Here is a 13,467-nt window from a genome sequence, read left to right on the forward strand (position 1 = left end):
CTCATTTAGACATCATATTATGTTGGTTTAAAATTACCATATTCAGCTAAATATGTTTGCTGGCAGGTTAATCTCGACCTAGAATGAACTGGAGAGGTAAACAGGGTCCTGTGTTATAGACAAGAGAGTATTGTAATCACAGTAGGAAGAGATGTTCAAATTGATTGAAGAGTGTGAAGGATTTGTGCTCTGCCTTTACCTGTAATGGATTGTCCTGTGTGACACCCAGTTAGGAAAACAAAACAAAAGAGTGCGTGCTAAATGCTTAAATCAAGCGTAGCAGGCTTAAATTGCATCAAAGACAAGGTGTCTTTTATGTCAGGAATTGAAATAGATTAAAAAAGACTGGAGCTAATCACCTTTGCCCGAAAATAACTTCAAAATATGTTTTCCTCCTTTTTCCCTTTTGGACAGATTACAGTTTTTCATATTGGGTCAGATGAACACCAGGACATTGATGTTGCAATACTTACAGCTTTGTTAAAAGGTGAGACTTAATTTTAAGAGCATTTGGAACCTCCAGCTATTATTGTTTAGTCTGTAGATGATGGATTATTTATACAATAATATAGCCAGTAGGAATCTTTAGTTTTTAAACAAAAAAAGTATTTATTGTGTTTTCTCATTGCATAATACCATAATGTGAAATAAATGATAAAATATGGTGTATAACTTCGTATTGGATTGCTTGATTTGGTCTTTTTAGGAAGCAACAATGTTTATTAGCTTGTATTTTAATTACTTTTATATTTTCTTCAATGTGTTTGCTTCTAAAGGCACGAATGCATCTGCATTTGACCAGCTTGTTCTTACACTTGCGTGGGACAGAGTTGACATAGCCAAAAATCACGTTTTTGTTTATGGGCAACAATGGCTGGTATGTAATGGTCTGGATTAAGCAAAATTATAATTATGATGATTTCTAAAAGAGAAGCACAATTTACTGTAAAGAATGAATCTTTTGACTTTTGTAGAGAGAGACTGTAGAATACTGACACACTTATTTGTGCACACTGCATAGTCTTACAGCTGTTTTGCTGTTATGTATTTGAAAATGGTTCAAAAATTTTAGAAATGTGCTAAGTCTCCTGAATAACTAGCAGAGCAAAGACATTACAAAAGGTGGAAGCTGAATTCATGTTAGTCAGATGCTCTTTATTCCTTGCAGCTGCATGATCATGGAAAGTTATTAAGCAGCATCTACTAAAATGCACTATTGGGACACTGGGAGTGGCTTTTGAGGCAGGGACAAAATGTCTGTTTCTTGCAGTTTGAAAATTAGTTTAAAAACTGCATGGTGGCTCTTACCTTTTCCCCTTTTTACTGTAAAAATAAAACACAAACTTATTGAGTGTGCAGTCAGAAGTATGTACTGTAAGGCTTATTGACTGAAATGGTGGTTCCAACCATTTGTCTTCAAAGCAAATTGTGCTTTAAGTGTGTTATATCTCTGTGTTTCATCCAATATCAATCTGTGAGAACAGCTTAATCATGTTAAACCAAATGTCTACTTAGTCCCATGTACTGTCTCACTAGGAGATACCTCTGAAACAGTTAAAGTCTTAAGAATATTCTCTCATCTTGCAATTGTGTGAAATTCAGGGGATATTCTGAACCAAAGGTGACACCTTTATAGATGTGTAAGGTTTCTACAGCCCTGTAAATGAATGAGGTTGACACATTATCTAAGTGCACTTTTGTGATGCCCTGTTTTACTGGCTCTCTCCAGGCTCTACCTTGTTACTTATTTGTTGTAGGTTGGCTCCCTGGAACAGGCTATGTTGGATGCTCTCGTGATGGATAGAGTTGCATTTGTGAAACTTCTGATTGAAAATGGAGTAAGCATGCACAAATTTCTTACAATTCCCAGGCTGGAAGAACTTTATAACACAGTAAGTAAATGATTGCTTTTTAAGCTACTTTTAGAACAGTTTTTTAGTTGCTCAGCATGTTGGATACTGGGTTGTGTGCACCAGTCTGAAGGTGTGTTACAACCCTGTTGTGGAACTCATGAAATGTGTAAACCCTCCTCATAGCAGAGAAGAGAACAAGAGAAAGGTAGATGGGTGAAACTTGTGCACAAAATATGGGATCTGTGTAGGGCTTCATAGAATGAATTCTGTCTATAGCAGTTAACATTATCACAATAGTTGTAAAAATAGTTTAATTTGTGAACCTGCATAATTGTAAATATTACTTAGAAAAATTTTGTTGCTCTAGGTGTTGATTTAAGAATTTCAAGGTAGTTTTACCTAACACTTAAGTATTCCACCAAAAATTAGCTAATGTAGTAGTACACATGTACTAATGAATGGTACACTAATTAGGCTTAGGCTTGCATTGACAGTCTCGTTTTCTGCTTTTGCCAAAGAAAAAAAAAGAAAAAAGAATTAATTCTTTAGCCAATAGAGCTCTGTAAAGGAGCCCATGTGATAAGGTTTTTTTATTAGCTGTATTTTTAATTATTTTTAAACAAGTAATTAAATAATTAAATTCAATTATTTAATTAAATAAATTAAATAATTAATTTAAGAATAAATAATACAATGTTGCTTTTACATGCTTGATGTACTTTTGATAGAGTCTGTGTGGGAGATGGGGCTAACCATATGTCTGTAAGTGTAACAGTTCATGCACTCACAGGAAATCAGAGAAGGTATTAAAATCCACTTTAGTGAAAAGGGGGATTGTTCAGACTAAAATTTAAAATGTAAGGCAGCTTTTACTGTGGATCCTGCAATACTGTAAACATGAATATCAGTCTGTGTTCCTGAAAATTCATTCTGCCTTTGGTATTCTGGTTTTGTTGAGATTTTATTTTTTGTTTGGTTTTTCCTTTTTTGGACAAGCCGTGGGTGTAATATTATACCCCAAACTAAAACGGAAGTAAAATGCAGCAAAAAAGGAAATAGTCTGTAGCTACTACAATACTGTGATGTATTTGCATCTGTTGCATTCCTGTTTGTTTAAAAGCTAGGGATTTTTTTATTTGAGCCAGCATGCAAAAGTATTTGGCTTGTACTGTAATTTTCTCGTGTTGCCGCTGCACGTGAATTTCTCATTCCAAACTTTTTTCTTCTCTTTTTTATGAAGAAACAAGGCCCAACTAACCCAACACTCTTTCATCTTGTTCGGGACGTCAAACAGGTATGCTGTAAATGTACAAATCTGTCAAACCAGCAATGGTAGTTTTATGGAAATTTCTTCTATTTGACTGTCCATTTGATCTGTAGCTTATTAATTAGGTTTTATTGTAAGTAATAAGTTACCTCTTCAGACATTTTGTTGTTTCCAATACTTGCTGTTGTATGCTTGGTGTCCTGCTGCCTGAAAGATGTTAAACCTGAAGAATGTTGTCTTCTTCATCTTCCTTTTGAAAATTTTCCTTCTTGGGGGGATGGAAAGCTGATACTCTCAGCTAGGAGTACTTCTGTTAAAACAAAAGACAAAAAACCAGTGTGTCCCTCCTGCCCCCAAGGAAATAAACATCTGTTCTGCTAAGGCAGATTGTATAGAACAGAAGCTATAACCTGGTCTTTCTTTAAAAATAATAACTATTGAACCATGTCGATGTTTCTTCGTTGTTGTCTTGATGTGGTTTTTTTTTTTTAATAATGAAATTTTGTTTGTTTTTGTTATTTAGAGCTGTGATAGAACATGTAGAAACACTCTAAGCAAGCTTAAGATTATAATTTGAAAAACTAAAAAATACCTTTTGTATTCCTAGGGAAATCTTCCTCCAGGATATAAAATCAACCTGATTGATGTGGGACTGGTTATTGAATATCTGATGGGAGGAACCTATAGATGCACCTACACAAGGAAACGCTTCAGAGCGATATACAACAGTCTCAGCGGGAACAATCGGGTATGTAGCAGTGGGGGAACGGGACCTATGTTCTCAATTAAAATGTGTTTTGGAGGAAATTTGGGTCCATGTTGTTTTGTTCCTCTTGTTAATGGACTACTTTTCAAGGCAGTGGTAAGGCCTATGAGGGCAGCTGAGAGCTGGTTTTGGATTGAGAGCAAACAAAAGGATTTGTTCTCCTGCTCCTTATTCTAGCACATCCTTACTTCTTCTCCGTGATTCCCTCTTTTCCTACTCGTAGGGGAAGAATGGGCACTAAACATGCAGATTATATAGGGCTTGGGATGCAGACATCTTAGCTCCTTGTGTAAGCTACACTAGACAATAAGTGTAACTGCCTATTTGGTGACTTCTTAAAAATAACAAAACCAAACAAGAAACCATGTTAAATATCCAGTCAAAATTCTGCTTGTGCTGTCATGTAAGTTCATCAATGTTTCAGTAACCAGACACCCTCTCCTTATCCCTATTACAGAGATCTAGTCGAAATCCTTCAAGTGCTACTCCTCAGATGTGTAAAAGCCACGAGTCTTTTGGTAACAGGGCAGACAAGAAGGAAAAAATGCGCCATAATCATTTCATCAAGACAGCGCAGCCATACAAACCAAAGGTATGCATGGGAGGGGAGCACGGTGGGGGCTTGTTTCAAGCAGCTAAGACTGGAAAGCCTGGTTGAAATCCAAGTGCTCACTGAAATGTGAGTAGCAGCAGTTGCATTAAGTTTTGTAAAGCTGGAATTTCAGCCTTGCTTTTGTACTTGTTTCTAAATGGTAGCTGTTTTACTGGATTCTATAAAGCGTGTTTCTCTTTCAATATAGTTCTGGGTGAGCTTTGATATGCTGGGGACCAAAAAGCTTATCTTTAACACTAGCAATGGGGGAGGGGGGAGGAACTCAGTAGATTCAGAGCAAGATTTGACCATGTATTACTACTATAAGCAGTTTCCATGAGTTTCCTCATTTGTATGTAGGTATATTAGCTACTGCTTTTCTTTTCATCTATAATTCAAAGTAACTCAGTCTCACAGTTATTAAAATGATTTGGACTCAGCTGAAGTTTTCGAACAAAAGTTCCAGCTGCTTTTCAAGTCTTCAGAAATTCTTTTTTTCTTTTTTTATAATTATATGTAATTTGGTATTGGATCAATCAGCATTTTATTTCAAGTTTATGCAACGACCGATTATAGAGACTTAAAAGTGTAACTTCCTGCTTTTATTTTAAAGATTGACACTGGTGCAGAAGAGGGAAAAAAGAAAAGAACCAAAGATGAAATAGTAGACATAGATGATCCTGAAATGAGACGTTTTGCTTATCCTCTCAACGAGCTGCTGTTGTGGGCGGTGTTAATGAAGAGGCAGAAAATGGCCCTTTTCTTCTGGCAGCACGGCGAGGAGTCCATGGCAAAAGCTTTGGTTGCTTGCAAAGTGTATCGTTCAATGGCATATGAAGCAAAACAAAGTGACCTTGTTGATGATACTTCAGAAGAACTGAAACAGTATTCCAAGTAAATTATATTGTTCAAAATATTTTCTTGGCATTTGCAATAAAGTATATATGAACTATATATGAACAAAACAAACTGTTCTATTAGCACACTTGAAGACAATTCCTTTTTACAAAAAAAGGATTGAGTGGCACTCTAGTAGAAGTTTCATATTAGATATTGCTCCCTCTTGGGAGCTGTTACAAGTCTTTATTTATAGTTGAATTAGAAGAACAATGAATGTGCCATTTACTTCTGTGTAATTTCTGAGTGTGTTTTAATAGCTGTTTGTAACATGCATGTGTTTTTAATAGAAACCACAGATTGATGTGTTATAGTTACAAATTACCATGTATCTGCACAGAAGGGTCAAATAATAGTCCCTTCAAGTTGTGCTATTGGGAATTTGTACAGGAAAATTCACTCTAAACTGAAGGTCATTTTCTATAGATACTATATTTTGTTTTGTTGTTTTTTCTTCATTCTAGTGAGTTTGGCCAACTGGCAGTTGAGCTGTTAGAACAGTCCTTCCGACAAGATGAGACTATGGCCATGAAATTATTAACCTATGAGCTTAAAAACTGGAGCAACTCCACTTGTCTGAAGTTGGCAGTGTCGTCCAGGCTCCGTCCCTTTGTAGCACACACTTGTACACAGATGTTGTTATCGGATATGTGGATGGGAAGGCTGAACATGAGGAAGAATTCATGGTACAAAGTAAGTGTTGTCGCAGTTTATAGGTGTAAAAAGGGCCAATGGAGTTTATGTTTAAAGGGAAGGAAAGTGTGTGTTTAAATGCTATTAGTATAAAGCTTCCACAACTGTAGCTTACATTAATAAATCCTGTAAACCAGTCTCCTGTAACATAATCAAAACTGGAAGTATTTGTTGTAAACTCTTCTTTTGACACTCTATTATCTTTTCAAATAAGGTACAGAAATATAGAAGGCAAAAACCAGGCAAGTAGCCTTTAATCAGAGGCTTAAAGAGATCATGTGAATACTAATCCACTACTAAAAACAAAGTAGTAACAAACCTTAACAGATGGAAAACCCGCTGTAAGACTGTAGTTTTGTGCATTTTGGCTTTTTACAGGGAGCACATAATTCCTATTTTGGAGGAACTGAGCAAAAGCAGGGCACAGAACAAAACAAGGGTAGGCAAATCGGGGACAGGTGTTCCAGTGGTGGCCTTTGTGATATAGATCAATTGAACCAAAATGGGAGTTGCATATTTCTTTGAGATGGTGTGCCAAAACCTGATTGTTGCTAGAAATATAATGAAATAAAACTTTCCTACAAAATATCTACAAGCATCATTTAACTTGTGACCTACTAAAATCTTGTTTGATAACTGATTAACCATTTTCTTGCTTGCTTTGTAACATGCTAATGACAGTAAATAGCTTTCACTTACTCTCTTCATCTATACCTTAGCCCATTTTTCTGCCATAAATTGAAAAAACAACCCAAAACCAACCAAACACCACTCCTCTCTCCCCCTGCAAATCACAACCTTGTATATGCATTTAAAATACACCTTAACTGTACACAGCTCTAGAGTTTCTGGGAGTGGATTAAATAACAGAGTGTGAACAGGACATCTCTATCTTCAGTCTTGAAGTAGATTCTTTCTAGTAGCTTTTAGTTTTGGAATTTGTTGTTTTTTTCCCATTTCCTTTATCTTCAAATCAAGAAACACTCTGAATATGTGATCTTAGGCTCTTAAGTGTATGTACAAGTAGTAACAACTAATTATTTTTTACATTTTTCCCCCTCAGTAACAAGCAAGTGAAATTTAAATTATATATTTTCAGAGGATATTCTGTGTGTTGGTGTATTCTGATACTTTAATGTAGCTGTGAACTATTTTTGCACTTAGTCATCATCTTTTCCAGGTGATACTGAGTATTTTACTCCCTCCTGCTATACTGCTGTTGGAATATAAGACCAAGGCTGAAATGTCACACATTCCTCAGTCTCAAGACGCACATCAAATGGCAATGGATGACAGTGAAATCAACTTCCAGACTGTAGCAGATGAAATACCTATGGTAATGTGGGGCAGGGGGAGGTATTAAAGCAATATTCCTAACAAATAGTTACATTTTTAAGTCAAGAGTTGAAATAAATGTCAAAAGGCATATGTTTCTGTGCGTGAAGTTAACAGTCCTTTCATTTTAGGAGGTTTTTAAAGAAGTAAAGATCTTGGACAGTTCTTTGGAAAAGCATGATATGGAGACTCCAGCAAAACCTAAAAGACTCCCAATTACGCAGAAGTTTTATGCATTTTATCACGCTCCAATTGTGAAGTTTTGGTTTAATACGGTGAGTTTTTTTCTGTGTGGTGTGTATTTCATTTGAAAATGAAGGTTACATTTTGGTTCTTTTCCCAGCATGTAGCTCTGTCTGAATCAAAGGTTAAGCACTATCCAAAAAAACCCTTACCTTGCTAAGCTGGAAATGAGAAGTACCTGATTTTGAAAAACTGCATATGCACATGCCGTGCCCTGTGGTTTGGGTTGTTTTGAAGTTCATGATGTTGGCTTTAGAAATACCTTTTTTTTAATTTTTATTTTTTTTTAAGCTAAGAGAGTAATTAACATGAACGGTTTTATTCTGGTCTGAGTAATTAGTTTCATCAGTTGCTAGCAGGAGTTCTATAACCATCTGTTAGGCTGAAGTGTTCATGCACTGCTCTGTTTCAATTACTGTAATAGAAATGCTAGAATTTATACTAAAGGAAAATAGCTGTAATAAGAGCAAAGCTTTGCTAACAATAAATAGCTTGTTACAGCTATTTTTCCTCTTCTAAGATGAAAATGTTTCTATGCCCTTATAAATAGAAACTTGTCTGCTTAAATGGGTAAATACAGTCCTGTAATCCTATTTGAAGTTTTTATTGTGTACCACATCAGAAGATTCCATGCACATCTAAAAAGAACCCTTCAGTAATTATATGTATAATATTTATTTGTGTGTTTTAGTTGGCATATTTAGGATTCCTCATGCTCTACACATTTGTGGTTCTTGTAAAGATGGAAGAATTACCATCCGTTCAGGAGTGGATTGTTATTGCTTACATTTTCACATCAGCAATTGAGAAAATCCGTGAGGTATGCCTCTAACAGTCTGGGATTTTAGCTTTCTTTGTCAGTTAAAACAATATGCTTGAAACTATGATTCAGTAAGCAAAAGAACCCAAGAACTTCAAGCATCAGGGTGTGTGATGCAATACCTTTATCTTAAACTTTGGGATGGAGGACTATAAAACAAGGTGGATTTTTCTTTCTAAATATTAAGGAACTGGCAATAACACGCTGGTCAGATTTCTTTGGTTAAAACACATCACTCCCTGCCCTCCCCAGTTGATCGCTACTTTTTTTGATTCTGTAACTCCCTGCCAACAAGTTGCAATGCAATAAACAACGTTACTTTTCTGGCTGGTGAAATGTGTATTTATTCATTAGTGTCAGTCAGACTCTACCACTGTGCCATGACCAAGATATCAAAACAAAAATAAAAAGGTTTACTGAGACAGGATAGCTATCATAACTACAACATTCCTGGTCAGCAAGAGACTTCTGAGGATTTTTAAAAGCATTTTTAAATGGGAAAGAGAAAGTTAGTTCTTTAATCTGGTACCTCAGGCCCAACTGAAGGGGCAGATAATGGGGCTCATTTTGTAACAGTAACCTCCTCAAAAGAAATAAAAACCCCGCTAAACCTCACCAAACCCCAAATTCCTTCACAAATTGTTTAGACAGAGCGAAACATGCATCCTCCTCTCCTTGTGGTGAAGCTGACACAGTTAAACACTGGCTTTGATTTCTCTGTGAATAAGAATTATCCATTTGAATAGATATTTTATTTTTGCAAGTATAAAAATATTAGTGATTCGTATGTTTCACTGTTGGTCCCTGTGCAATAAATATGAGCAGTCCTGACCTTTATTTTTATTTTTTTACAGATTTTTATGTCAGAGGCTGGGAAGATTAATCAGAAGATCAAAGTGTGGTTCAGTGATTACTTCAATATCAGTGACACAGTTGCCATTGTCACTTTCTTCATTGGGTTTGCATTAAGATTTGGAGCAAAGGGGAATTTTGGAGAAAACACTTACAGAGAAAATTATGTCTTTGTTGCTGGAAGAATAACATACTGTCTCAATATAATTTTTTGGTATGTGCGATTACTGGATTTTCTAGCTGTAAATCAACAGGCTGGACCTTATGTTATGATGATTGGGAAAATGGTAAGTACTACTTTTGTTACTGATATTTTTTTACCAACTGATATTTGTTTTCCTTACTGCATCCATTTACAATTTCCCTCATAGTTTCATTTAGCAAAAGGTTGCTTATCCTGGTGTAATTTGTTAACAACTCTGTGTGCAGAATTAGCTTGCTGGAATATCACTTTAAGTGTTTCAAAGTGAGCACTAATTAGAAGGCTTCCTTTATTATGGATCTTTCTGTGTCACATAATTGTAAGAAACTGGCAGATCTTTCTCCTCTGTTGTGTTTTGTTCTTAGCTGTCAGAGAGTTAAATGAATATGATGAAGCCTTTTTCTTGACTGAGCTGGCATCGCTTCCTGTTTGGGCCCGAGATTTATTTATAACTTTTGTGCTCCTTAGGGCAGGACTTTGACTTGTTTTGTGTCCTAAAGCACCTAATGCTTTTGTGCTGTGGAAAATTGGGAATAGATTGTGGCCCTGTTCTTGTCTAATCACGTAAAAAATATTCAAATTGTTTGAAATTAAACAACCTAGCTCTACTGTCAGTAGCTCTTGTAAATGTTAAAAAATATATTCAGTCTTGAGTGCTGTATATATGAAGGTGGAAAGGGTTTTTATGCTTCTTATTTCTATAAAACGGTTCCTAAAAAGTCGAACCTGTCATTCCTTGAAAACGAGGGCATCAAGTCGCTCATGTCTCACTTTGATTTCTTGCAAGAGGCATAGGTTCTGTGTTCCAGCCTTTGGAAAACTACCTCTGGGGTTTGTGCAGCTATTCAGTACATTTAGGAAGGAATGTTTCTCTCTGTCAGCTGCTACTCATGCACGTATTAAGTATTAGAGTTATGAAGGAAATACTTTCAGTTGCCTTTGGCCAGGGATACTAAGTAAGCTCTAAGAAAGGACAGGGAAAAAAACCCAACATTTGTGTGGGTTTTTTAACACGATTCGTTATTTAACAAAAATTTCTGACTGAAATATAAGTGTCCTGGACTTTTTTCCGTATATAATTCTTAGAATTCATCAAGTGTACACTGTCACTGTAAAAGTGTTTCAAGTTGTGAAATCATAGTTATGATCTCATGGATTAACTGACTTTTTTTTGTGTTAATAGGTGGCCAACATGTTTTACATTGTGGTGATTATGGCCCTTGTACTACTTAGTTTCGGTGTTCCCAGGAAGGCAATATTGTATCCTGATGAGGCACCGTCTTGGACTCTTGCTAGAGATATTGTGTTCCATCCATACTGGATGATTTTTGGTGAAGTGTATGCCTATGAAATTGATGGTAAGACACTGCAATTTTGAAACAAATAAAGAGAAAACTTTCTCTGATTAAATTTTCTCGAGATCTTACAAAATTCCAATTTTATGAAGTGAAATGCCTGCTATTGTTGACATTGGTTCCATTCATTGGATTATCTCCTCTTTGTGGGCTGCAGCTGTGTAACTTCTTGACCTGACTTTTTCATTATCCTTTCTAAAGCTTGAATGGCTTAGAATGAAAACTTCTTTGTAATCACAGTTTCTCACAAGGCTGTTCATAGCAAGATACTGGAATCCTTCCCCACAGCTGTCATACCCTTTTGGCTGTGGTGGTGTACTCTGCTTTTTAAAAAAATATGATAATATGGTTATGCCATAGTATTAACCAGATACTTTGGTATTTATCTACCATGTCCTAAATACATTTGGAATTGCAGAACCAGTGCATGATGGTTGTTACAAACTTTGTGACCTTTTTTTTCCTGTATCTCTACCTGCTGGGAGTTCTAAAAAATGTACATATCTTCTCTGTATCCTTTTTTTCTCAACACAGTATGTGCAAATGATTCTGATGAAAAAGTTGCTCATCTCTGTGGCCCAGGAACATGGTTGACCCCATTTCTTCAAGCTGTCTACCTCTTTGTACAGTACATAATCATGGTTAATCTCCTTATTGCATTTTTCAAGTAAGTATATGGATAATTGTTAATTTTTGCTAATAATTTGATAAGTTTATATTTCATTGCAATAAGATGACAAGAAAAGAAGAAGTGATCCCAGTTCAAAGCAGTCTCAGTTTTTTTCAGGTTCTAAGTGTGGTCTTTATCTCCTTCTCACTGCAAGCCCATGGCTAAGTTAGGGAACTGTGTGATCTATGACACCAGAGGAATCAGAAGTTTAAGAAAAATTGAAAGCATTTTGTAACTTCTCTTTGTTAGAAAACAAACAACATTGTTTCTTTGTCTTTATATTGACTGTTGTTCCTAAATTCATTTAATGTTCTCTAGTTGGTTGAGTTCAATTGTATTAAATTGCCTTTTATAGTTCTCCGCAAGTGTTTGATTTATGGGCATGAGCAGCTCACGAACACTGGAGAATGGCAGACTGCAGGATTAATGTGGTCTGATAGAAAAATCTGGGTTTAATTAGAAATAATTTGTTTTTTGTTTGGGAAACCTGAAATTTGATCTCAGTGTGATTTATTTCTGAATAAAGGTACTGAGATGTTACCAGAAGGGAAAATTTTTTAACCCTCTCCCTGCATTAAATCATGTTGTTTTCTTGAATGTGTTTCCAACATCCACCAAAATAATTTTGAAGCAAAAAACAAGTTCATGCTTTTGTCTCTTACTTAAATGACGTCAGAATTCAAGGTTGTTATGGAAGAGTTACAAAACCCCCCAACAACTACTGAACACACACCAACACCTTTCCCCCACCCCCCAAAAAACCACCTTGATGTGTTAATACTGTTCTGTTCCCTTTCAGCAACGTGTATTTACAAGTCAAGGCGATTTCCAACATTGTGTGGAAGTATCAGCGCTATCATTTCATTATGGCCTACCATGAAAAACCTGTTCTGCCTCCGCCGCTGATTATTCTCAGCCACATGGCTTCCCTCTTCTGTTGTATTTGTAAAAGAAGACAGACAGACAAGGCTTCAGATGGGCCAAGTATGAATAGTTATTATCCAAAAAATTGCAGTACCTTTTTTGATATGGTTAAAGCAAACTGTCAGAGAAGTGCTGTGTCCTTGGTTATAATGTATATTTTGGAGAAAGTCAAAGCGGGTCTTAATTTTCCATGTTTCTAATATTGGTTAAGAATCCAATTCTGTTCAGTCACAATGCTTTTATGAAGGGTATAATGCAGTCCCTAAAAATCTCCAGTTAAACTAACTTATGACAAAACCAAAAAATCAGAGAGATTTGATTTCCTGTTCTGTTAATGGAGAAGTTTTTTAGTTTTCTTTCTGTAAAACTTCTTTGAAACTTAAAAAAAAAATTAATGAGGAGTTCCACAGAGAATAAAATCCAGCTAAGGAATCCAGCTTGTGCCTCAGAGAAAAAGAAATTGAAGGGTATGAGTGTAAGGAATGATAATATTGTGCACAGATCCTCTTAGAATTACTATTTTGATTTGATTGTATTGGAAATCTTTGATGTTGAACTTGTTTCTGTCAGTGAGAGAGCAAGGGTCTTAGGTGGCACTCTGGTAGGGTCTTTTTGTTTGTTTTTGGTTTTATTTTGGCTTTTTATTTTTAACACCCTTGGTAAAGTTCTGGCTATTAGTTTTCAGCACCTGTACAGCTTCACTGCATATGTATCATAACTGTTTAATCTCCTTTAGAACTCTTCCTGACAGAAGAAGATCAGAAGAAACTTCATGATTTTGAAGAGCTGTGTGTTGAGATGTATTTCAATGAAAAGGATGATAAATTTCATTCTGGAAGTGAGGAGAGGATTCGAGTCACATTCGAACGGTAGAATATTTGCAAATAAAATTTCTGAATAGAGAATTAGAACTTTTGCAGGTTTTTTAAAATGTACTTTAAGGGGAGGAATGCAGCTCAAGAACATAAGTGTTAACACAAACTTTAGATGGTATCTTT

General features: G+C 35.8%; 1 protein-coding gene across 4 annotated transcripts in view; it reads left to right on the plus strand.

The window, feature by feature from the left end:
* TRPM7 (transient receptor potential cation channel subfamily M member 7) overlaps nucleotides 1-13,467 on the plus strand; it is a 53,967-nt gene that overhangs the window by 27,044 nt on the left and 13,456 nt on the right. For all 4 annotated transcript variants that reach the window (XR_007906106.1, XR_007906105.1, XM_051796578.1 and 1 more), the window contains exons 10-25: nucleotides 415-487; nucleotides 777-877; nucleotides 1,758-1,892; nucleotides 3,094-3,147; nucleotides 3,728-3,868; nucleotides 4,344-4,478; nucleotides 5,092-5,372; nucleotides 5,840-6,068; nucleotides 7,249-7,404; nucleotides 7,535-7,678; nucleotides 8,338-8,466; nucleotides 9,321-9,605; nucleotides 10,704-10,878; nucleotides 11,410-11,542; nucleotides 12,345-12,529; nucleotides 13,206-13,338. Coding sequence is in view for 2 of the 4 variants with exons in the window: in XM_051796578.1 (XP_051652538.1) it covers nucleotides 415-487; nucleotides 777-877; nucleotides 1,758-1,892; nucleotides 3,094-3,147; nucleotides 3,728-3,868; nucleotides 4,344-4,478; nucleotides 5,092-5,372; nucleotides 5,840-6,068; nucleotides 7,249-7,404; nucleotides 7,535-7,678; nucleotides 8,338-8,466; nucleotides 9,321-9,605; nucleotides 10,704-10,878; nucleotides 11,410-11,542; nucleotides 12,345-12,529; nucleotides 13,206-13,338 (2,489 nt within the window). In the remaining 2 variants the exon portion in view is untranslated. The remainder of the gene's footprint in view (nucleotides 1-414; nucleotides 488-776; nucleotides 878-1,757; nucleotides 1,893-3,093; nucleotides 3,148-3,727; nucleotides 3,869-4,343; nucleotides 4,479-5,091; nucleotides 5,373-5,839; nucleotides 6,069-7,248; nucleotides 7,405-7,534; nucleotides 7,679-8,337; nucleotides 8,467-9,320; nucleotides 9,606-10,703; nucleotides 10,879-11,409; nucleotides 11,543-12,344; nucleotides 12,530-13,205; nucleotides 13,339-13,467) is intronic.

This window comes from Manacus candei, unplaced genomic scaffold, assembly GCF_025592945.1.
Source record: "Manacus candei isolate 608988 ecotype Guabito, Panama unplaced genomic scaffold, ASM2559294v1 h1tg000046l, whole genome shotgun sequence".
NCBI lineage: Eukaryota > Metazoa > Chordata > Aves > Passeriformes > Pipridae > Manacus > Manacus candei.